Here is a 25,963-nt window from a genome sequence, read left to right as displayed (position 1 = left end):
AATATAACTACTATAATACTGATCCTATGTACAACAATATAACTACTATAATACTGCTCCCTATGTACAAGAATATAACTACTATAATACTGCTCCCTATGTACAAGAATATAACTATTATAATACTGCCCCCTATGTACAAGAATATAATTACTATAATACTGCTCCTATATACAAGAATATAACTACTATAATACTGCACCCTATGTACAAGAATATAACTACTATAATACTGCCCCTATGTACAAGAATATAACTACTATAATACTGCTCCCTATGTACAAGAATATAACTACTATAATACTGCCCCTATGTACAAGAATATAACTACTATAATACTGCTGCTATGTACAAGAATATAACTACTATAATACTGCCCCTATGTACAAGAATATAATTACTATAATACTGCTCCTATATACAAGAATATAACTACTATAATACTGCCCCTATGTACAAGAATATAACTACTATAATACTGCCCCTATGTACAAGAATATAACTACTATAATACTGCTCCCTATGTACAAGAATATAACTACTATAATACTGCTCCTATGTACAAGAATATAACTACTATAATACTGCTCCCTATGTACAAGAATATAACTACTATAATACTGCTCCTATGTACAAGAATATAACTACTATAATACTGCTCCTATGTACAAGAATATAACTACTATAATACTGCTCCCTATGTACAAGAATATAGCTCCTATAATACTGCCCCTATATACAAGAAAATAGCTACTATAATACTGCCCCCTATGTAGAAGAATAGGACTACTATAATACTGCCCCCTATGTACAAGAATATAATTACTATAATACTGCCCCCTATGTACAAGAATATAACTACTATAATACTGCCCCCTATGTACAAGAATATAACTACTATAATACTGCTCCTATGTACAAGAATAGAACTACTATAATACTGATCCTATGTACAAGAATATAACTACTATAATACTACCCCCTATGTACAAGAATATAACTCCTATAATACTGCTCCTATGTACAAGAATATAACTACTATAATACTGATCCTATGTACAAGAATATAACTACTATAATACTGCTCCTATGTACAAGAATATAACTACTATAATACTGCTCCCAATATACAAGAATATAACTACTATAATACTGCCCCTTATGTCAAGAATACAACTACTATAATACTGCCCCCTATGTACAAGAATATAACTACTATAATACTGTCTCCTATGTACAAGACTATAACTACTATAATACTGCCCCCTATGTACAAGAATATAACTAGTATAATACTGCCCCCTATGTACAAGAATATAACTACTATAATACTGCCCCCTATGTACAAGAATATAACTACTATAATACTGCTCCCTATGTACAAGAATATAACTACTATAATACTGCTCCTATGTGCAAGAATATAACTACTATAATACTGATCCTATGTACAAGAATATAACTACTATAATACTGCTCCTATGTACAAGAATATAACTACTATAATACTGCTCCCAATATACAAGAATATAACTACTATAATACTGCCCCTTATGTCAAGAATACAACTACTATAATACTGCCCCCTATGTACAAGAATATAACTACTATAATACTGTCTCCTATGTACAAGACTATAACTACTATAATACTGCCCCCTATGTACAAGAATATAACTAGTATAATACTGCCCCCTATGTACAAGAATATAACTACTATAATACTGCCCCCTATGTACAAGAATATAACTACTATAATACTGCTCCCTATGTACAAGAATATAACTACTATAATACTGCTCCTATGTGCAAGAATACAACTACTATAATACTGCCCCTTTGTACAAGAATATAACTACTATAATACTGCCCCTATATACAAGAATATAGCTACTATAATACTGCCCCCTATGTACAAGAATATAACTACTATAATACTGCACCTATGTACAAGAATATAATTACTATAATACTGCTCCTATGTACAAGAATATAACTACTATAATACTGCCCCCTATGTACAAGAATATAACTACTATAATACTGCTCCTATGTACAAGAATAGAACTACTATAATACTGATCCTATGTACAAGAATATAACTACTATAATACTACCCCCTATGTACAAGAATATAACTACTATAATACTGTTCCCTATGTACAAGAATAGAACTACTATAATACTGCTCCCTATGTACAAGAATAGAACTACTATAATACTGCCCCCTATGTACAAGAATATAATTACTATAATACTGCCCCCTATGTACAAGAATATAACTACTATAATACTGCTCCTATGTACAAGAATATAACTACTATAATACTGATCCTATGTACAAGAATATAACTGCTATAATACTACCCCCTATGTACAAGAATATAACTACTATAATACTGATCCTATGTACAACAATATAACTACTATAATACTGCTCCCTATGTACAACAATATAACTACTATAATACTGCTCCCTATGTACAAGAATATAACTATTATAATACTGCCCCCTATGTACAAGAATATAACTCCTATAATACTGCTCCTATGTACAAGAATATAACTACTATAATACTGCTCCTATGTACAAGAATATAACTACTATAATACTGCTCCTATGTACAAGAATATAACTACTATAATACTGCTCCATATGTACAAGAATACAACTACTATAATACTGCTCCCTATGTACAAGAATATAACTACTATAATACTGCTCCCTATATACAGGAATATAACTACTATAATACTGCCCCTTATGTCAAGAATACAACGAATACAACTACTATAATACTGCCCCCTATGTACAAGAATATAACTACTATAATACTGTCTCCTATGTACAAGACTATAACTAGTATAATACTGCCCCCTATGTACCAGAATATAACTACTATAATACTGCCCCCTATGTACAAGAATATAACTACTATAATACTGCCTCCTATGTACAAGAATATAACTACTATAATACTGCTCCCTATGTACAAGAATATAACTACTATAATACTACCCCCTATGTACAAGAATATAACTACTATAATACTGATCCTATGTACAAGAATATAACTACTATAATACTGCTCCCTATGTACAAGAATATAACTACTATAATACTGCTCCCTATGTACAAGAATATAACTATTATAATACTGCCCCCTATGTACAAGAATATAACTCCTATAATACTGCTCCTATGTACAAGAATATAACTAATATAATACTGATCCTATGTACAAGAATATAACTACTATAATACTGCTCCTATGTACAATAATATAACTACTATAATACTGCTCCATATGTACAAGAATACAACTACTATAATACTGCTCCCTATGTACAAGAATATAACTACTATAATACTGCTCCCTATATACAAGAATATAACTACTATAATACTGCCCCTTATGTCAAGAATACAGCTACTATAATACTGCCCCCTATGTACAAGAATATAACTACTATAATACTGTCTCCTATGTACAAGACTATAACTAGTATAATACTGCCCCCTATGTACAAGAATATAACTACTATAATACTGCCCCCTATGTACAAGAATATAACTAATATAATACTGCCCCCTATGTACAAGAATATAACTACTATAATACTGCTCCCTATGTACAAGAATATAACTACTATAATACTGCTCCTATGTACAAGAATATAACTACTATAATACTGCCCCCTATGTACAAGAATATAACTACTATAATACTGTCCTTATGTACAAGAATATAACTACAATAATACTGCCCCCTATGTACAAGAATATAACTACTATAATACTGCCCCCTATGTACAAGAATATAACTACTATAATACTGCCTCTATGTACAAGAATATAACTACTATAATACTACTCCCTATGTACAAGAATATAACTACTGTAATACTGCCCCCTATGTACAAGAATATAACTACTGTATTACTGCTCCTATGTACAAGAATATAACTACTATAATAGTGCCCCTATGTACAAGAATATAACTAGTATAATACTGCCCCTATGTACAAGAATATAACTACTATAATACTTCCCCCTATGTACAAGAATATAACTACTATAATACTGCTCCCTATGTACAAGAATATAACTACTATAATACTGCCCCATGTAGAAGAATATAACTACTATAATACTGCCCCTATGTACAAGAATATAACTACTATAATACTGCCTCCTATGTACAAGAATATAACTACTATAATACTGCCTCTATGTACAAGAATATAACTACTATAATACTACCCCCTATGTACAAGAATATAACTACTGTAATACTGCCCCCTATGTACAAGAATATAACTACTATATTACTGCTCCTATGTACAAGAATATAACTACTATAATAGTGCCCCTATGTACAAGAATATAACTACTATAATACTGCCCCTATGTACAAGAATATAACTACTATAATACTGCCCCCTATGTACAAGAATATAACTACTATAATACTGCTCCCCTATGTACAAGAATATACCTACTATAATACTGCTCCTATGTACAAGAATATAACTACTATAATACTGCCCCCTATGTACAAGAATATAACTACTATAATACTGTTCCCCTATGTACAAGAATATACCTACTATAATACTGCTCCCTATGTACAAGAATATAACTACTATAATACTGCTCCCTATATACAAGAATATAACTACTATAATACTGCCCCTTATGTCAAGAATACAGCTACTATAATACTGCTCCCTATGTACAAGAATATAACTACTATAATACTGTCTCCTATGTACAAGACTATAACTAGTATAATACTGCCCCCTATGTACAAGAATATAACTACTATAATACTGCCCCCTATGTACAAGAATATAACTACTATAATACTGCCCCCTATGTACAAGAATATAACTACTATAATAATGCCCCCTATGTACAAGAATATAACTACTATAATACTGCTCCCTATGTACAAGAATATAACTACTATAATACTGCCCCTATGTACAAGAATATAACTACTATAATAATGCCCCTATGTACAAGAATATAACTACTATAATACCGCTCCCTATGTACAAGAATATAACTACTATAATACTGCGCCTATGTACAAGAATATAACTACTATAATACTGCCCCCTATGTACAAGAATATAACTACTATAATACTGCCCCCTATGTACAAGAATATAATTACTATAATACTGCTCCTATATACAAGAATATAACTACTATAATACTGCACCCTATGTACAAGAATATAACTACTATAATACTGCCCCTATGTACAAGAATATAACTACTATAATACTGCTCCCTATGTACAAGAATATAACTACTATAATACTGCCCCTATGTACAAGAATATAACTACTATAATACTGCTGCTATGTACAAGAATATAACTACTATAATACTGCCCCTATGTACAAGAATATAATTACTATAATACTGCTCCTATATACAAGAATATAACTACTATAATACTGCCCCTATGTACAAGAATATAACTACTATAATACTGCCCCTATGTACAAGAATATAACTACTATAATACTGCTCCCTATGTACAAGAATATAATTACTATAATACTGCTCCTATGTACAAGAATATAACTACTATAATACTGCCCCCTATGTACAAGAATATAACTACTATAATACTGCTCCTATGTACAAGAATATAACTACTATAATACTGCTCCTATGTACAAGAATATAACTACTATAATACTGTTCCCTATGTACAAGAATATAACTCCTATAATACTGCCCCTATATACAAGAATATAGCTACTATAATACTGCCCCCTATGTAGAAGAATAGGACTACTATAATACTGCCCCCTATGTACAAGAATATAATTACTATAATACTGCCCCCTATGTACAAGAATATAACTACTATAATACTGCCCCCTATGTACAAGAATATAACTACTATAATACTGCTCCTATGTACAAGAATAGAACTACTATAATACTGCTCCTATGTACAAGAATATAACTACTATAATACTGATCCTATGTACAAGAATATAACTACTATAATACTGCTCCTATGTACAAGAATATAACTACTATAATGCTGCTCCCAATATACAAGAATATAACTACTATAATACTGCCCCTTTTGTCAAGAATACAACTACTATAATACTGCCCCCTATGTACAAGAATATAACTACTATAATACTGTCTCCTATGTACAAGACTATAACTACTATAATACTGCCCCCTATGTACAAGAATATAACTACTATAATACTGCCCCCTATGTACAAGAATATAACTACTATAATACTGCCCCCTATGTACAAGAATATAACTACTATAATACTGCTCCCTATGTACAAGAATATAACTACTATAATACTGTTCCTATGTGTAAGAATATAACTACTATAATACTGCCCCTTTGTACAAGAATATAACTACTGTAATACTGCCCCTATATACAAGAATATAGCTACTATAATACTGCCCCCTATGTACAAGAATATAACTACTATAATACTGCTCCTATGTACAAGAATATAATTACTATAATACTGCTCCTATGTACAAGAATATAACTACTATAATACTGCCCCCTATGTACAAGAATATAACTACTATAATACTGCTCCTATGTACAAGAATAGAACTACTATAATACTGATCCTATGTACAAGAATATAACTACTATAATACTACCCCCTATGTACAAGAATATAACTACTATAATACTGTTCCCTATGTACAAGAATAGAACTACTATAATACTGCTCCCTATGTACAAGAATAGAACTACTATAATACTGCCCCCTATGTACAAGAATATAATTACTATAATACTGACCCCTATGTACAGGAATATAACTACTATAATACTGCTCCTATGTACAAGAATATAACTACTATAATACTGATCCTATGTACAAGAATATAACTGCTGTAATACTACCCCCTATGTACAAGAATATAACTACTATAATACTGATCCTATGTACAACAATATAACTACTATAATACTGCTCCCTATGTACAAGAATATAACTACTATAATACTGCTCCCTATGTACAAGAATATAACTATTATAATACTGCCCCCTATGTACAAGAATATAATTACTATAATACTGCTCCTATATACAAGAATATAACTACTATAATACTGCACCCTATGTACAAGAATATAACTACTATAATACTGCCCCTATGTACAAGAATATAACGACTATAATACTGCTCCCTATGTACAAGAATATAACTACTATAATACTGCCCCTATGTACAAGAATATAACTACTATAATACTGCTGCTATGTACAAGAATATAACTACTATAATACTGCCCCTATGTACAAGAATATAATTACTATAATACTGCTCCTATATACAAGAATATAACTACTATAATACTGCCCCTATGTACAAGAATATAACTACTATAATACTGCCCCTATGTACAAGAATATAACTACTATAATACTGCTCCCTATGTACAAGAATATAATTACTATAATACTGCTCCTATGTACAAGAATATAACTACTATAATACTGCTCCCTATGTACAAGAATATAACTACTATAATACTGCTCCTATGTACAAGAATATAACTACTATAATACTGCTCCTATGTACAAGAATATAACTACTATAATACTGCTCCCTATGTACAAGAATATAGCTCCTATAATACTGCCCCTATATACAAGAAAATAGCTACTATAATACTGCCCCCTATGTAGAAGAATAGGACTACTATAATACTGCCCCCTATGTACAAGAATATAATTACTATAATACTGCCCCCTATGTACAAGAATATAACTACTATAATACTGCCCCCTATGTACAAGAATATAACTACTATAATACTGCTCCTATGTACAAGAATAGAACTACTATAATACTGATCCTATGTACAAGAATATAACTACTATAATACTACCCCCTATGTACAAGAATATAACTACTATAATACTGCTCCCTATGTACAAGAATAGAACTACTATAATACTGCCCCCTATGTACAAGAATATAACTCCTATAATACTGCTCCTATGTACAAGAATATAACTACTATAATACTGATCCTATGTACAAGAATATAACTACTATAATACTGCTCCTATGTACAAGAATATAACTACTATAATACTACTCCCAATATACAAGAATATAACTACTATAATACTGCCCCTTATGTCAAGAATACAACTACTATAATACTGCCCCCTATGTACAAGAATATAACTACTATAATACTGTCTCCTATGTACAAGACTATAACTACTATAATACTGCCCCCTATGTACAAGAATATAACTAGTATAATACTGCCCCCTATGTACAAGAATATAACTACTATAATACTGCCCCCTATGTGCAAGAATATAACTACTATAATACTGCTCCCTATGTACAAGAATATAACTACTATAATACTGCTCCTATGTGCAAGAATATAACTACTATAATACTGCCCCTTTGCACAAGAATATAACTACTATAATACTGCCCCTATATACAAGAATATAGCTTCTATAATACTGCCCCCTATGTACAAGAATATAACTACTATAATACTGCTCCTATGTACAAGAATATAATTACTATAATACTGCTCCTATGTACAAGAATATAACTACTATAATACTGCCCCCTATGTACAAGAATATAACTACTATAATACTGCTCCTATGTACAAGAATAGAACTACTATAATACTACCCCCTATGTACAAGAATATAACTACTATAATACTGTTCCCTATGTACAAGAATAGAACTACTATAATACTGCTCCCTATGTACAAGAATAGAACTACTATAATACTTCCCCCTATGTACAAGAATATAATTACTATAATACTGCCCCCTATGTACAAGAATATAACTACTATAATACTGCTCCTATGTACAAGAATATAACTACTATAATACTGATCCTATGTACAAGAATATAACTGCTATAATACTACCCCCTATGTACAAGAATATAACTACTATAATACTGATCCTATGTACAACAATATAACTACTATAATACTGCTCCCTATGTACAAGAATATAACTACTATAATACTGCTCCCTATGTACAAGAATATAACTATTATAATACTGCCCCCTATGTACAAGAATATAACTCCTATAATACTGCTCCTATGTACAAGAATATAACTACTATAATACTGCTCCTATGTACAAGAATATAACTACTATAATACTGCTCCTATGTACAATAATATAACTACTATAATACTGCTCCATATGTACAAGAATACAACTACTATAATACTGCTCCCTATGTACAAGAATATAACTACTATAATACTGCTCCCTATATACAAGAATATAACTACTATAATACTGCCCCTTATGTCAAGAATACAACGAATACAACTACTATAATATTGCCCCCTATGTACAAGAATATAACTACTATAATACTGTCTCCTATGTACAAGACTATAACTAGTATAATACTGCCCCCTATGTACCAGAATATAACTGCTATAATACTGCCTCTATGTACAAGAATATAACTACTATAATACTACCCCCTATGTACAAGAATATAACTACTGTAATACTGCCCCCTATGTACAAGAATATAACTACTATATTACTGCTCCTATGTACAAGAATATAACTACTATAATAGTGCCCCTATGTACAAGAATATAACTACTATAATACTGCCCCTATGTACAAGAATATAACTACTATAATACTGCCCCCTATGTACAAGAATATAACTACTATAATACTGCTCCCCTATGTACAAGAATATACCTACTATAATACTGCTCCTATGTACAAGAATATAACTACTATAATACTGTCTCCTATGTACAAGACTATAACTAGTATAATACTGCCCCCTATGTACAAGAATATAACTACTATAATACTGCCCCCTATGTACAAGAATATAACTACTATAATACTGCCCCCTATGTACAAGAATATAACTACTATAATACTGCTCCCTATGTACAAGAATATAACTACTATAATACTGCTCCTATGTACAAGAATATAACTACTATAATACTGCCCCCTATATTCAAGAATATAACTACTGTAATACTGTCCTTATGTACAAGAATATAACTACAATAATACTGCCCCCTATGTACAAGAATATAACTACTATAATACTGCCCCCTATGTACAAGAATATAACTACTATAATACTGCCTCTATGTACAAGAATATAACTACTATAATACTACCCCCTATGTACAAGAATATAACTACTGTAATACTGCCCGCTATGTACAAGAATATAACTACTGTATTACTGCTCCTATGTACAAGAATATAACTACTATAATACTGCCCCCTATGTACAAGAATATAACTACTATATTACTGCCCCCTATGTACAAGAATATAACTACTATAATACTGCTCCCTATGTACAAGAATATAACTACTATAATACTGCCCCATGTAGAAGAATATAACTACTATAATACTGCCCCTATGTACAAGAATATAACTACTATAATACTGCCTCCTATGTACAAGAATATAACTACTATAATACTGCCTCTATGTACAAGAATATAACTACTATAATACTACCCCCTATGTACAAGAATATAACTACTGTAATACTGCCCCCTATGTACAAGAATATAACTACTATATTACTGCTCCCTATGTACAAGAATATAACTACTATAATACTGCCCCCTATGTACAAGAATATAACTACTATAATACTGCTCCTATGTACAAGAATATAACTACTATAATAGTGTCCCTATGTACAAGAATATAACTACTATAATACTGCCCCTATGTACAAGAATATAACTACTATAATACTGCCCCCTATGTACAAGAATATAACTACTATAATACTGCTCCCCTATGTACAAGAATATACCTACTATAATACTGCTCCTATGTACAAGAATATAACTACTATAATACTGCCCCCTATGTACAAGAATATAACTACTATAATACTATCCCCTATGTACAAGAATATAACTACTATAATACTGACCCCTATGTACAACAATATACCGTAAGCGCTATAATACTGCCTCATTTTTTATTGTTGCTGATTTTCCATGTTTTCTGGTTTGTAGCATGTAACTGTAACCAGCACGGCTCTGAACATGAACGCTGCAATGAAACCGGTGATTGTGTTTGTCGGCCAGGAGCTACTGGAACAAAATGTGAAGAGTGCCTACTTGGCTACCACTGGAGACAGGGTTGCCAACGTAAGTTGTATTGTGCTGGTACATATTGGTCTGATGAGGATTTGTTGTAGGTGAATAATCTTCATTAATGACTGACAGATGATGCTGACCAGGAGGATGAGCCAATCTAGTGCTGTGTAGACCTGCTCCACACAGTATGAGCCCTACACCTTTACTGGCGGGAGAGTAAATGATCATGCGCATTAACATGTGCTCCCCTTTGTTCTGATACATTACAAGATTTATGTCTCTACTTAAATTAACACCTAAAACTACAATTCTTGTAAATAAGCCAAAAAGAATAATAGTAGATACGAGTATACCAAAGAAAGAGCTTTATACACAGGCCAAGTAAAATACAATAACTTTATTTCAACAATCATAGATAAATATATCTACTGTGTATGTATATATATATATATATATATATATATATATATATATATATATATATATATATATATATATATATATATATATATATATATATATATATATACACATATATATATACATATATATATATATATATATATATATATATATATATACATATGTGTGTTTTAGGGATTCACTCTATCTGGTAGCCATTAGGTAGCGTTCATACAGGCAATGCAGCTTTAGTCCAAATACATGCAGTTTTTATTGCTTTCCACAGGTTGCACAACACCAAAAAAATCCTAAATCCTAAACATAAATCCCTAGCCTTGTCAAGGGACTACCTACACAGAACGGACCCTGCAAACTCATACATGGCTGAGCTAGCTCCAGCTCAATCAAACAAAACAGCTATTGTCCATAGCAATCACTGATACTTGTGGTTCTCTGCAGACTATTCTCAGAGAGGGATCAGTCCTGTCTCTCTCTTTTGCTCCAATAAAAATCGACTCTGGTCAGCTTCCCTGAGCTGACTTACTAAGGCAAACAGCTATCCTAGTTATATGCAGGGCTAGCCAGGTGATTTAATCAGAACCTGTAGGGCTAGGATGTAACCCTATCCTACCTGGCTTTGCTACATACTTTCCCTCCTCCCTGCCCAAAGCTGGATGCTGGGCACCATCTGTCACTACACAGAGCATACAGGGCTTTAAATTGACCCAAACTTGAAGCTCATACTTGATGACACAAGGGTGACCTAGTAACTCCTAGACCCTACACCTAATTTTGGGTACTAATTTTCATCCCTGATGATTTTTGGAAGGCAACAAAGTTCTTGCCACTTCGACACCTGCAAAATTGCAACACGAAGGGAAGAGGGGAAGGAAGCCCAAACACTAGGGAGTGGAGAACCCTAGGCAGATCTAATAAGACCCTGCCTACCCTACCATCCCTATATTGGTTCCACACCAATTGCCGAGCAGGACCCTAAACCCTGTATATCCCTAGAGCTTGGCCCTACAGAGGTAGGGGGAGGGGTGAGCACTGGTCAGACCCCACTACAAACTAAAGACAACAAGGTAGACAAACAACAGGGATAAACTTAGCTTGAGCAGACACCAGAGAAGTAATGCCAACTGTCCTCCAATGGCACCAGAGAAGAAGCCAGCCAACAGCTAGTGCTCCAAGTATGCACAAAGGAACAAAGAAGTATCACAGGCAATTGCCTGGAGAAAACTGAGAGTTTTTAACTCCCATGCAAGGGTGTGTCAATCAGCAGCAGGAGGGAAGTCGCCGCTGGGTCTTAAAAGAAGAAGGATTACGAAGGTGTCTGCAATGCCAAGCACAGTGACCTTCTACAGCTAGATCCAGAGCGACTGTCTATCACACCTGACACACCCGTGACAGTTGACTTCTGAGTGGGCGAACGAGCAAGGAGTATCAAGTAACCCTACGGGAAAGGCCTTCCTTTTCCCCGGTCGGTGTACTTTATAGTTGACCTCTCTCACCTTTTCCACCACCCTATAGGGCCCCTGCCACTGGGCAAGGAACTTGCTCTCTCCTGTGGGTACTAACACAAGTTCCCGATCCCCGGGCTTAAATTGTCTCACTCGAGCCGACCAATTATACCCCCTAGATTTTTCCTCTTGTACTTTGAAAAGGGTTTCTTTTACCTGTCCCTTCACTTTGTTTCCATGACACAACAAATCATTACGTCTGGCCCCTTGCAGAAACTGATTATCATCTCCCGGCTCCTAGGGAACCTCATTTACATTTTCCAGAGTACCTTTTAATGTTAAGTCTCTGAGCTGAGCAGTCTCAAAGTTGTCCTGGGACTCCTCCAGGTCAGGGATATTGGCTTCAGGGGATGCTTAAATCACCACTTCCGTGTTTTTGGGGTTATTTCAGCGCTGGAGTGGCGTTTTAAGTGTAAACCCTCTGCCCCTGGTCATATACTCACCCTCTGGCATCTTCCCCGGTTTTCAGCACCGCTCCGGTCCTGCGACGCCATCTTGTGAGCGCAGCTTACAACTGTCCGGAAGTCAGAAGCTACGTCACAAGCTCTCAATGCAAGTCTATGAGAGCCAGAATGAGGCCAGAACAAGGCCAGAACAAGGCTCTCATAGACTTGTATTGAAAAGTGACCACCGATGCTGTCCAGCATACACTGGAGCGAGCCGGCAGGTCACTTTTCACAGGAGACGGACTGAAGCAGCGGAAGGCGAGTACAGTTGTGCCCAAAAGTTTACATACCCTGACACAATTTTTGCTTTCTTGGCCTTGTTTCAGAGAATATGAATGATATAAAAAAAAAAAAAATTCTCCACTCATGTTTATTGGTTGGGTGAAGCCATTTATTGTCAAACTACTGTGTTTTCTCTTTTTAAATCTTAATGACAGGGGGTAGGGGACTTACATTTAAAGCACAACTTCAGCGGTGCAACAAAAAATAACATTGGGGTGGTGCTTTAATCATCCTCTTCTCTAGCCAGTACAGTGAACGGAAATTTACCATTTACATCATGTGTCCTTGTTACCATTGCCGCATCCTGGCGACATACTGGACTACTGGGTGCTACAGCTCTAGTTCATGAGTTCCAAAAGCAAAGGAAAATCTCAACCGATAACAATAACATGCAATAAGTCCTCGAGCATTCCTACTTTGTGGGACACAGAACAACAGTGTGTAGGTTTGTCAACCTGGGCCTTGGAATAGTTCTTGGCATCGCCATGGATACACCGTACCCCCAGCCCTTTCCCAGGGACTAGCACATATAGAATTTTGGCCCTTACCAAGGTCACCAAACTTCTTGAGTCCAGAAGTCACGTCACTTGGAGACCATTCACAGTCACCTGGTATTCCTGAGGCCCCTTGCCAGGATGAGGAACAGCACTGCAGGCGAAGTAGGAGCAGCGCCAGCCTAGGCTGCAGTCCATCCGATCCAAACGGCTGATATATGACCCAAGACTCGACAAATCTAACAGATAATGATAAGAGATGTACACTTTAAACCCGCTCTGACCCCTGCTGGGTCTTTGTGTACCCCTCAGATGTGGTCTTGGGCTCCTTCTTTTGGGACTTCCAGAAATGAGACCTCAGGCTACCTTGATTGTGCAGGGAGTTCTCCAAGGCCAAATATCTTTGTACAAGGCTCACAAGGTCATCTGTATTCTGGGGATCTCCTTGGGGAACCCAGGTTTGCACGGATTTTAGTAGTGAGTGGATAAATCGGTCTACTGCAACTCTTTCCACCATCTGTGTTGGAAAGCAGGTCTCGGGCTGCATCTATTTTTGCATCAGGTGTAACAGGTCCAACATCTGGGACCGGGGAGGTTTGTCGCTTTGGTAGCGCCAGAGGTGCACCCATTGCACTCTGACTGCAAGAGTGGCTCCCGCACGTGCCATAATCTTCGCCTTCAGCTTGTTGTACTCCTTGGCATCCTGCAGAGCAAGGTCGTAGCTCGCTCTCTGCGGTTCCCTAGTAAGGTATGGAGCTAGAACCTCTGCCCATTGCTATGGGGGCAGTTTCTCTGTGTCTGCTGCCCTCTCAATGATAGTCAGGAAAGTCTTGACGTCATCCTCCTGAGTCGTCTTCTGTAAGGCCTCCTGTACTGTTCGCCTCACCCGGATACCTTCACTTTGGCTGGCGGGTGGTGCCATCATCCTGGCCCAGACACTTTCTGCCAGAATAGCTGCTGCTGATGCTGCTGTTGTAACTGCTACCGCAAGTCCTGCTGCTGCTGCTGAAACTGCTGGATCAGGAGTTTACTTTGCAGTTGGGTCTGGTGTTGCTGAACTAATTGTTAACAAGCTCCTCCATGCTTTTACACTGTGTTCGCAACGCTGTAGCTGCCTTTACCCAGGACATTCAGTTTTTACACTGCAATCGCCTGTGCTGTCTGGAACTTCACACCGGCATTACATCTACCAATTGTAGGGGTTCACTCTATCTGGTAGGCATTAGGCCTTAGGTAGCGTTCACACAGGCCATGCAGCTTTGGTCCAAATACATGCTGTTTTTATTGCTTTCCACAGTTTGCACATCACCAAAACAAACTTAGAAACATAAATCCCTATACTTGTCCAGGTGCTAACTAAACAGAACAGACCCTGGTTACTCATACATGGCTGAGCTCGCCCCAGCTCGGTCAAGCAAAACAGCTATTCTCCATAGCAACCACTGATACTTGCGTCTCTTTGTACACGGCCTGTGCAGACTATTCTCAGAGAGGGATTCTGTCCTGTCTCTCTCTTAAGGTCCAAGACACATCCAATCTGGTCAGCTTCCTTGAGCTGACTGACTAAGGAAAACAGCTAGCCTAGTTATGTGCAGGGCTAGCCAGGTAATCTAATCAGAACCTGTTGGGCTAGGATTTAACCCTAGCCTATCTGTCTTTGCTACAATATGTATATACAAAAAAAAAATATATATATATATATATATACATACACATAACAATCCACAAAAACAGCAACACAATACTTTGATATAGGGTGATAGAATGAGTTATATGGCAGAAAACAATCAGGTATGCCACACATAAAGCATCTCTATCATCTACTTAAGGTTATACATACATAAATAAATATAGTGCGAAACGCGCTTTGGGTGTGGTGGGCCCCTGGACATTTATCCTAAAGGTAATAACCTCCTGCTCATGTATATCTATATCTAAATACTATAACTACTCAGCATACCTATATTTATATCCTCAAGTAGATAATAGAGGTGTTTTATGTGTGGCATACAGTCATGGCCGAAAGTATTGGCACCCTTGAAATTGTTTCAGAAAATGAAGTATTTCTTACAGGAAATTATTGCAGTTATACACGTTTATTTTATTTGTGTATATTTAAACAACACCAAAAAAAAAACAGAACAAAGGGCAAATTGGACATCATTTCACACAAAATTGTTGGCACCTTTTCAAAATTGTGGGTTAACAACTTTCTTTCAAGCATGTGATGCTCGTTCAAACTCACCTGTGGCAAGTAACAGATGTGGGCAATATGAAAATCACACCTGAAGCCAGATAAAAAGTGGAGAGGTTGACTCGACCTTTGCATTGTGTGTCTGTGTGTGCCACACTAAGCATGGAGGACAGAAAGAGGAGAAGAGAACTGTCTGAGGACTTGAGAACCAAAATTGTTTGAAAATATCAACAATCTCAAGGTTTCAAGTCCATTTGCAGAGATCTTGATGTTCCTTTGTCCACGGTTTGCAACATAATCAAGAAGTTTACAATCCATAGCACTGTAGCTAATCTCCCTGGACTTGGACGACAGACAAAAATGGATGAAAGTTTGCAACGCAGGATAGTCTGGATGGTGAATAAGCAGTCCCAATCAAGTTCCAAAGAAATTCAAGCTGTCCTGCAGTAACAGTGTGCATCAGTGTCAGCGCGAACTATCCGTCGACATTTGAATGAAATGAAACACTATGGAAGGAGACCCAGGCTTACTCCACTGCTGACACAGAGACATAGGAAAGCTAGACTGCAGTTTGCCAAAATGTACGTGAGTAAGCCAAAATCCATCTAGGAAAGCGTCTGGTGGACAGAAGAGACCAAGATAGAGCTTTTTGGTAAAGCACGTCATTCTACTGTTTACCAAAAACTAAATAAGGCCTACAAAGAAAAGAACACAGTACCTACAGTCAAATATGGTGGAGGTTCAGAGATGTTTCGCGGCTGGTTTGCTGCATCTGGCACTGGTTGCCTTGACTGTGTAAGGCATCATGAAATCTGAAGATTACCAAAGGATTTTGGGTCGCAATGGCCCATTGTCAGAAAGTTGGGTTTGTGTCCTAGATCCATAGGCAGATTATAATGAGGGCAATCTGGGCTACCGCCCGGGGCCTCGGGTCTCCAAGGGGCCCGAGGCTCCGGGGTGTCTATGGCCGGATTGCCCTCATTATATGTGCGGCCCCGCGGCACATACCGGCAGACAGTGGCGGGGGGGGCCCCGGACCGCTCCCCCAGCAGCGGTGCACGGCCGCTGCTTCTTCTTCGGCCGGGCCAGCACTGCAGCAGTTAACTTCCCTGTGCTGGCCCGGCCGCGTCACTGCTAGGAGACACAGCCCTGTGCGCGGCCGTGTCTCCCAGCTGTGACGTCACGCAGTGCGCACCCGGCCTGCAGTGCTAGTTACCACCGGAGAGGAGCAGGAGCCAGGAGGACTGGAGCCGAGCGGGGGATGGTGAGTGTGTGTGTATGTGTATATGTATGTGTGTGTGTATGTGTGTGTGTGTGTGTGTGTGGGCAGATATCATTGTGTGATGTCTGTTTATATGTATTTTTGTGTTTCAAATGTGTTTATGCGTGTATGTATATGTCTGTATATGTTTGTGTGTGTGCGTGACTGCGTGCGTGACTGCGTGCGGCCTCCTGCTTAGTATAGATGGCGCCGTGCGGCCTCCTGCTGTCTCTGCGGGGGTCGCTGTGCTGCCTCCCGCTGTGTATAGATGGCACCGTGCGGCTCCCTGCTGTGTATAGATGGCACCGTGCGGCCTCCCGCTGTGTATAGATGGCTCCGTGCGGCCTCACGCTGTGTATAGATGGCACCGTGCGGCTCCCTGCTGTGTATAGATGGCTCCGTGCGGCCTCCCGCTGTGTATAGACGGCTCCGTGCGGCCTCCCGCTGTGTATAGATGGCACCGTGCGGCTCCCTGCTGTGTATAGATGGCACCGTGCGGCCTCCCGCCGTGTATAGACGGCTCCGTGCGGCCTCCCGCCGTGTATAGATGGCTCCGTGCGGCCTCCCACCGTGTATAGATGGCACCGTGCGGCCTCCCGCCTTGTATAGATGGCACCGTGCGGCCTCCCGCCGTGTATAGGTGGCTCCGTGCGGCCTCCCGCCGTGTATAGATGCCTACTTGCGGCCTCCCACCGTGTATAGATAGCTCCGTGCGGCCTCCCGCCGTGTATAGATGGCTCCGTGTGGCCTCCCGCCGTGTATAGATGGCTCCGTGCGGCCTCCCGCCATGTATAGATGGCTCCGTGCGGCCTCCCGCCGTGTATAGATGGCTCCGTGTGGCCTCTCGCCGTGTATAGATGGCTCCGTCTGGCCTCTCGCCGTGTATAGATGGCTCCGTGCGGCCCCCGCCGTGTATAAATGGCTCCGTGCGGCCTCCCGCCGTGTATAGATGGCTCCGTGCATCCTCCCGCCATGTATAGATGGCTCCGTGCGGCCTCCCGCCGTGTATAGATGGCTCTGTGCAGCCTCCCGCCGTGTATAGATGGCTCCATGCGGCCTCCCGCTGTGTATAGATGGCTCTGTGCGGCCTCCCGCCGTGTATAAGATGGTTACGTGCTGCCTCCCGCCGTGTATAGATGGCTACGTGCGGCCTCCCGCCGTGTATAGATGGCTACGTGCGGCCTCCCGCTGTGTATAGATGGCTCCGTGCGGCCTCCTGCTGTGTATAGATGGCTACGTGTGCTCAATATTGAGTCATACAATTAATGTAAGGCTATGTGCCCACGATGCAGAAATGCTCCGGATTTTTTTTGAGCGTTTCTGCATCTCCCTGGCAGAAAAAACGCATGCGGATTGTACATGCGGATTGTACATGCGGATTGTACATGCGTTTTTCATGCCAGGGAGATGCGGAAGTGAAGCGTTCTTCACATGCATTTCCGCATGCGGGTTGTCAAGCGCTTTCCAAGCGATTTTAACATCACTTGGAAAGTGCTTGACAACTTGGTCACACTATATAAATCCATGCAACCGGCATGGATTTATATAGTGTGACCGTAAAAGAATGGTAAAAAATAAATATATACTTACCTTCTGATGGCCTGCCGACGTCAGCGGTCGCGTGACCCGTCACATGACTAAATGACGTCATGGCAGGTCCTTTTCAGACCATCGCGAGCTGCCGGCAAGCCAGAACGCATCGGATAAAGACACCGGGGGCCATCAGAAGGTAAGTATAATATTTATTTTTTATTTTATTATTTTTTTACAGGTTCTATGGTACCCGGGTCCGGAGGAGAGTCTCCTGTCCTCCACACCCGGGTACCATCCGCACATTGAAACGCATGGATTCTGCATGTACAGATGCAGTGATGCGGATTCCATGTGTTCCAATGCAAGTCAATGGCGGCGAAAGCGCCGCGTTTCCGCAACATAATTGTTAGTGCTGCGGATTTTTCCGCAATGATAATCTGCAGCAGAAATTTCCGCAGCATGTGCACAGCATATGCGGATTATCATTGGGGAACATGGCAGACCTTCCACCAAGCATTTTTTAAGCGTTTCTGCAGCAGAATTGCCTCTGCGGAAACGCTTAAAAACGTGCAGTGGGCACACAGCCTAAAAAAAATTATAATAATTAATACTGTGCCAAATTAATTTCACGTGAACTATCACATGATCTATCACAGGGGATCATGTGACATGTGATACATCAGGTGTGTGTGTGTGTGTGTGTGTGTGTGTGTGTGTGTGTGTGTGTGTGTGGGGGGGGGGGGCGCCTTCTAAACTGCCCGGGGCCCTTGCTACTCTTAATCCACCCCAAACAAACTTCAAGAAGCCCCCAGAAAAGGATGGAAACAAAGCTGGAGAGTTCTGAAGTGGCCAGCATTGAGTCCGGATCTAAATACCATTGAGCGCCTTCACATATGAAAGACCTGGAGGAGTTTGCAAAGAAGAGTGGTCAGAAATTCTAGATGAGAGTTTAAGAAGCTTGTTGATGGTTATAGGAAGTGACTGATTTCAGTTACTTATTCAAAAGGGTGTGCAACCAAATATTAAAGCACCACTTTCTTTTTTCAGTGCTGAAGTGACGCTTAAAATCAAAGCCCCCTGCATCCGATCATATACTCACCCTGCGGCGTCTTAATAATTTTTTCGGCCCCCCGCGCTATCTTCTGACTGGCCGTAATTCAGAAGCTACGTCACACTATGAGGGCCAGAATGAAGCTCTCTTAGACTTATATTGAAAAGTGACCTCCGCGTCACTCCATGAAACACTGGAGCTGCCAGCAGGTCACTTTTCGATCGTTGCGATGCTGGAAACAGATGAAGGCGGCGGCAGGTGAATATGAGACGGGGGCAGGGAATTACATTTAAAGCACCACTCCAGCAGTGCAATAAAAAAAATGTTAAAGTGGTGCTTTAAGTTGAGAGTGCCAACAGTTTTTCCAGCCCATTTTTGGGGTTTGTGTAAGATTTTCTGGGAGAAATACTTCATTTTTTGGAACAATTTCAAGGGTGCCAACTCTTTCAGCCATGACTATACCTGATTGTTTTCGGCCATACATCTCATTCTATCACCCTATATCAAGGTATTATATTGCTGTGTCTGTGGATTGCTATGTGTATGTACATATACAGGTGCATCTCACAAAATTAGAATATCATCAAAAAGTTAATTTATTTCAGTTCTTCAATACAAAAAGTGAAACTCCTATATTATATAGAGTCATTACACACAGAGTGATCTATTTCAAGTGTTTATTTCTGTTAATGTTGATGATTATGGCTTACAGCCAATGAAAACACAAAAGTCATTATCTCAGTAAATTAGAATACTTTATAACAACAGCTTGAAAAATGATTTTAAAATCCGAAATGTTGTCCTACTGAAATGTATGTTCAGTAAATGCCCTCAATACTTGGTCAGGCTCCTTTTGCATCAATTACTGCATCAATGCGGCAATGTGGCATGGAGGCGATCAGCCTGTGGCACTGCTGAGGGGTTATGGAAGCTACGATTGTTGAAATAAAGTTATTGTATTTTACTTGGCCTGTGCATAAAACTCTTTTTTGATATATATTTACATAACTTAAAAGAGTTTAATTTATATTTATAGCGACCGCACACAGAAATAAAACCCACTGTAACACCCAGAAAATCAGGCCTAGAGACTTTAAGAAAATCTGTAATTTGGGGATTTGGGAGCCTTAATTCTCTAATGCAGTGCTCCACCATTCCCCAACATCAAAGACTAAATAAATTTACCTGCAGTTGCCGATAGGGGAGCTCATCATCTATTATTGTGGCACTGATCTCCCCATAGTGACTGCAGACAGAATCAAATCATTATCTCAGTATACAGGGAGCTCCCCCTAGTGGTGGCTGCAGACAGAATCTTATCATGTATCTTTGTATACAGGGAGCTCCCCCTAGTGGTGACTGCAGACAGAACCTTATCATGTATCTCTGTATACAGGGTGCTCCACCTAGTGGTGGCTGCAGACAGAACCTTATCATGTATCTCTGTATACAGGGAGCTCCTCCTAGTGGAGGCTGCAGACAGAATCTTATCATGTATCTCTGTATACAGGGAGTCCCCCCTAGTGGTGGCTGCAGACAGAACCTTATCATGTATCTCTGTATACAGGGAGCGCCTCCTAGTGGAGGCTGCAGACAGAATCTTATCATGTATCTCCATATACAGGGAGTTCCCCCTAGTGGTGGCTGCAGACAGAACCTTATCATGTATCTCTGTATACAGGGAGTTCCCCCTAGTGGTGGCTGCAGACAGAACCTTATCATGTATCTCTGTATACAGGGAGCTCCTCCTAGTGGTGGCTGCAGACAGGATCTTAGGTATATCTGTATGCAGGGAGCTCCCCCTAGTGGTGGCTGTAGACCTATAATTTTATCATCTCTGTATACAGGGAGCAGTAACAACTGATTGGTCCATTATTCTATGCCCTAGCTTCTAATCTCTGTCTTTTTATTTCAGCAAATGTGTGTGATGACGAACTGTTAATTTGCCAGAACGGTGGCACATGTCACCAGGGACAGCGATGCATCTGCCCCAGTGGCTTTAAAGGAGCCCTGTGCCAAGATGTCAAATGTGACTCCACCCATAGGAACTGTGACTCCGCCTCTGGCACGCTGATGGTTTCCTCTTTGCTTCTCATCTGTACAATCCTCCTGAGCATGGAAGGCATTTAACGACCCTGCACCACGGTTCTTCATGTGGGTGCACAACTGCAGGAGGTATCTACAAGTCATGCAATCCCCCTGTGAGGATGCACCATCCGATTCACGGGGGACGGTAACTCCACTTCTGCAGTGCCTTACTGTCGCGTGTCACATGGGACTTTAGAAGAGCGTGAAGAAGCCCATGTTCTAGCATCCAAGGTGGAGATAGATGCCACTGCGGCCCTCAGGTGGAAGAATCATATTCAGGCTTCTGTAGACTTGGTGGCAATATCTACCCACACTTTAGATTCTCGGGAGCTGGTGTTTAGCCCGGGCCCCAGCTGAGTCCATGCCCGGTTATACAAGATGGACGTCACTTTAAGCACCTCCCCCTTTCAATGTTAAATAGGGGCGGAGACATAGACCGATGATATACAACTTATCACTAAGCAAATATGGACCTTGTGCCAAAAACAAGACAGACACAAATCCGGAGGGTTGATATCGCTCGCCACCACCAGGGGATTTTTTTTTTTGGGGGGGGGGGGGGAGTGAAGGACTGGGGGAGGGGAGCATCTAAATCAAACCCATTTGGCTCTGACTGTTTGACGTTCTCTCTGTCTGTTAACCATTTGCTGCCTGTGTTACGCCCCCCTTGGCTTTATTTGGGGAGGGTGGGAGGAAATTTCTAATCCCATCTGTCCACTTTTCCCCAGAGATATCTAGATATTTTATTTTCTGAAATTCCAGTAAAATCTCATTATCCATCGTCCTAGTGTATATGGAGCGATCACCTTCACTGTGACACACCAGGATTGGAAAGTTTCCAGGTGGGAGGAGTCTCAGGAGGCATCGGGGGAAGGGGTGGGGGAAGAGAAGGGGCTGGGACGGTTGGGAGCAATTAATATATATATAAAGATATTGCGGGGCGGAGTGAGAGAGAGAGATTCTATTCATATATTGTATATTATGGATTTTTTTTGTAGAGAATTATTTTTGTTTCAATTTAAATGTTATATTAAAAAATAAAAAAAATTCAGAAAGACGAGAAGGATGAATCCCGAGACCCAGACGTGGCGAGAAATATCCAAAGTAAAGAAATTGTGTATTTACACCGCCCCAGTGTGTCGTCTGTTGTATCACGTCGTTACGATGTCGCAGATTGAAAGAGATACTCACGGAAAATGCCAGGATCCTGCCGCATTCATTACAGTCGATCATTTTACCTGTTTCTTTAAAGCTTTATTCCCAGATTTGCAAGTTATCACCAGAAGAGCTGAGACGTTTCTGATCTGACGGCTAGGACCCTCAATAATCCTGTATGAATGGAGTAGTGCAGCGCTCCATCCTGATGGGGAACTTCAGAGCTTCGATTTTAGGATTGATGGGGGTTCCGGGGGTCGGACCCCTGCAGATCGGAAGGGTCTCATCTATGGGGAAAAAAAGCTGCAACTGTAAAAAGGTCTGCTGCTCCACTGCCAAAACTGTGCATCTCTGCTGCCCTCTAGTGGTAGAAGTCTTTCACAGCACCACCGGAGATATTTCTTGTAGCGACTATTGCTGGTGTCTAACGTGTTTTACTTTTGCATTTATCACACATTTGCATGAGGAGAGCAAGTAAATGCACATTAATTATTTATAGCATTCACATCTGGGTGTACCATCGAGAAGGGATCGGTTTAGTTTCTGACCTGAATTTTTTCGTTATATTTTCTATATCTGAATGTGTCAATCACTCGAGTACAACATGCATTCTTCACTAATATTAAAGTATTAAATGTGTATTTGCTAAGTTTCTGCAGTTTGAATAATAATCCTTACAAGGAATCTGACAGCAGGTTTTTGCTATGTAATCTTGAGAGCTACCTGATGTTGGGGCAGAGAGCCTGATTCCAGCAATGTGTCACTTACTGGACTGTGTTTTACTCTTTCATTACAATCAGTGTTTCATAGGCAGGAAAATATCATTGCAGGACTAGGTGTCTTGTGCCATGTTGTCCTCCTGCTCAGGGTAACCCCGCCACCACCACCGATTGGCAGCTTTCTGCCTATGCACAGTGTAAACAGGAAGCTGCAATCAGTGGTGTAGGTGGGATTATACAGGGCTCAGCATTCAGAGAACTGCTATATTTGCAGCAGATAATACTGCAATTTTATCAAAACTGCAGCAAGCAGCTCAGTAAGTGACACATCGCTGGAAGGTCACTGTACCTACGTCACACTGCTCTCATATTACACTGTGAAAACATGCTGACAGATTCCCTTTATCCATAGCTGTTCTTGCTATTTTAAAGTACAAGGAACACGTCGTACTGATGCATGAGGAGCATCAAGGATGCAAGGAGCCGCCCTAACATTTATACCATGTCCTCCACCCGGAGAGCAGCTCCGAAAACAATGGACTGTGCAAGCTTCTTCCTGAGCTGGATGTCCACAACATGGCCTGGAAGACACAAGAACTAACCTCTGTCATCAAGTTCCTACACTCCATTCTGTTACATGTTCTGTACATAAATTACGCATCTTGTATTATACCCCAGAGCTGCACTCACTGTTCTGCCGTTGCAGTCACTGTGTACATACATTACTTATCTTGTACTGATCCTGAGTTACATCCTGTATTATACTCCAGAGCTGCACTCACTATTCTGCTGGTTCAGTCACTGTGTACATACATTACATTACTTATCCTGTACTGATCCTGAGTTACATCCTGTATTATACTCCAGAGCTGCACTCACTATTCTCCTGGTGCAGTCACTGTGTACATACATTACATTACTTATCCTGTACTGATCCTGAGTTACATCCTGTATTATATTCCAGAGCTGCACTCACTATTCTGCTGGTTCAGTCACTGTGTACATACATTACATTACTGATCCTGTACTGATTCTGAGTTACATCCTGTATTATACCCCAGAGCTGCACTTACTATTCTGCTGGTGCAGTCACTGTGTACATACATTACATTACTTATCCTGTACTGATCCTGAGTTACAACCTGTATTATACTCCAGAGCTGCACTCACTATCCTGCTTGTGCAGTCACTGTGTACATACATTACATTACTTATCCTGTACTGATCCTGAGTTACATTCTGTATTATACTCCAGAGCGGCACTCACTATTGTGCTGGTGCAGTCACTGTGTACATACATTACATTACTGATCCTGACTTACATCCTGTATTATACTCCAGAGCTGCACTCACTATTCTGCTGGTGCAGTCACTGTGTACATACATTACATTACTTATCCTGTACTGATCCTGAGTTACAACCTGTATTATACCCCAGAGCTGCAGTCACTATCCTGCTTGTGCAGTCACTGTGTACATACATTACATTACTTATCCTGTACTGCTCCTGAGTTACATCCGGTATTATACTCCAGAGCTGCACTCACTATTCTGCTGTTGCAGTCACTGTATACATACATTACATCACTGATCCTGTACTGATCCTGAGTTACATCCTGTATTATACTCCAGAGCTGCACTCACTATT

At 39.5% G+C, this 25,963-nt stretch overlaps 1 protein-coding gene across 2 annotated transcripts in view; it reads left to right on the top strand.

Moving 5' to 3' along the window:
* The window catches only part of NTNG2 (netrin G2), a 110,333-nt gene extending 87,336 nt beyond the window's left edge, over positions 1 to 22,997 (top strand). For both annotated transcript variants that reach the window (XM_073640673.1, XM_073640674.1), the window contains exons 7-8: positions 11,084 to 11,218; positions 22,269 to 22,997. In XM_073640673.1, the coding sequence (XP_073496774.1) occupies positions 11,084 to 11,218; positions 22,269 to 22,483 (350 nt within the window). In that variant the 3' untranslated portion in view covers positions 22,484 to 22,997. The remainder of the gene's footprint in view (positions 1 to 11,083; positions 11,219 to 22,268) is intronic.
* The last annotated feature ends 2,966 nt before the right edge of the window (positions 22,998 to 25,963 follow it).

This window comes from Phyllobates terribilis, unplaced genomic scaffold, assembly GCF_046119375.1.
Source record: "Phyllobates terribilis strain yellow unplaced genomic scaffold, ASM4611937v1 Scaffold_7__3_contigs__length_470593459, whole genome shotgun sequence".
NCBI lineage: Eukaryota > Metazoa > Chordata > Amphibia > Anura > Dendrobatidae > Phyllobates > Phyllobates terribilis.
This window is presented reverse-complemented; position numbering and strand designations above follow the sequence as displayed.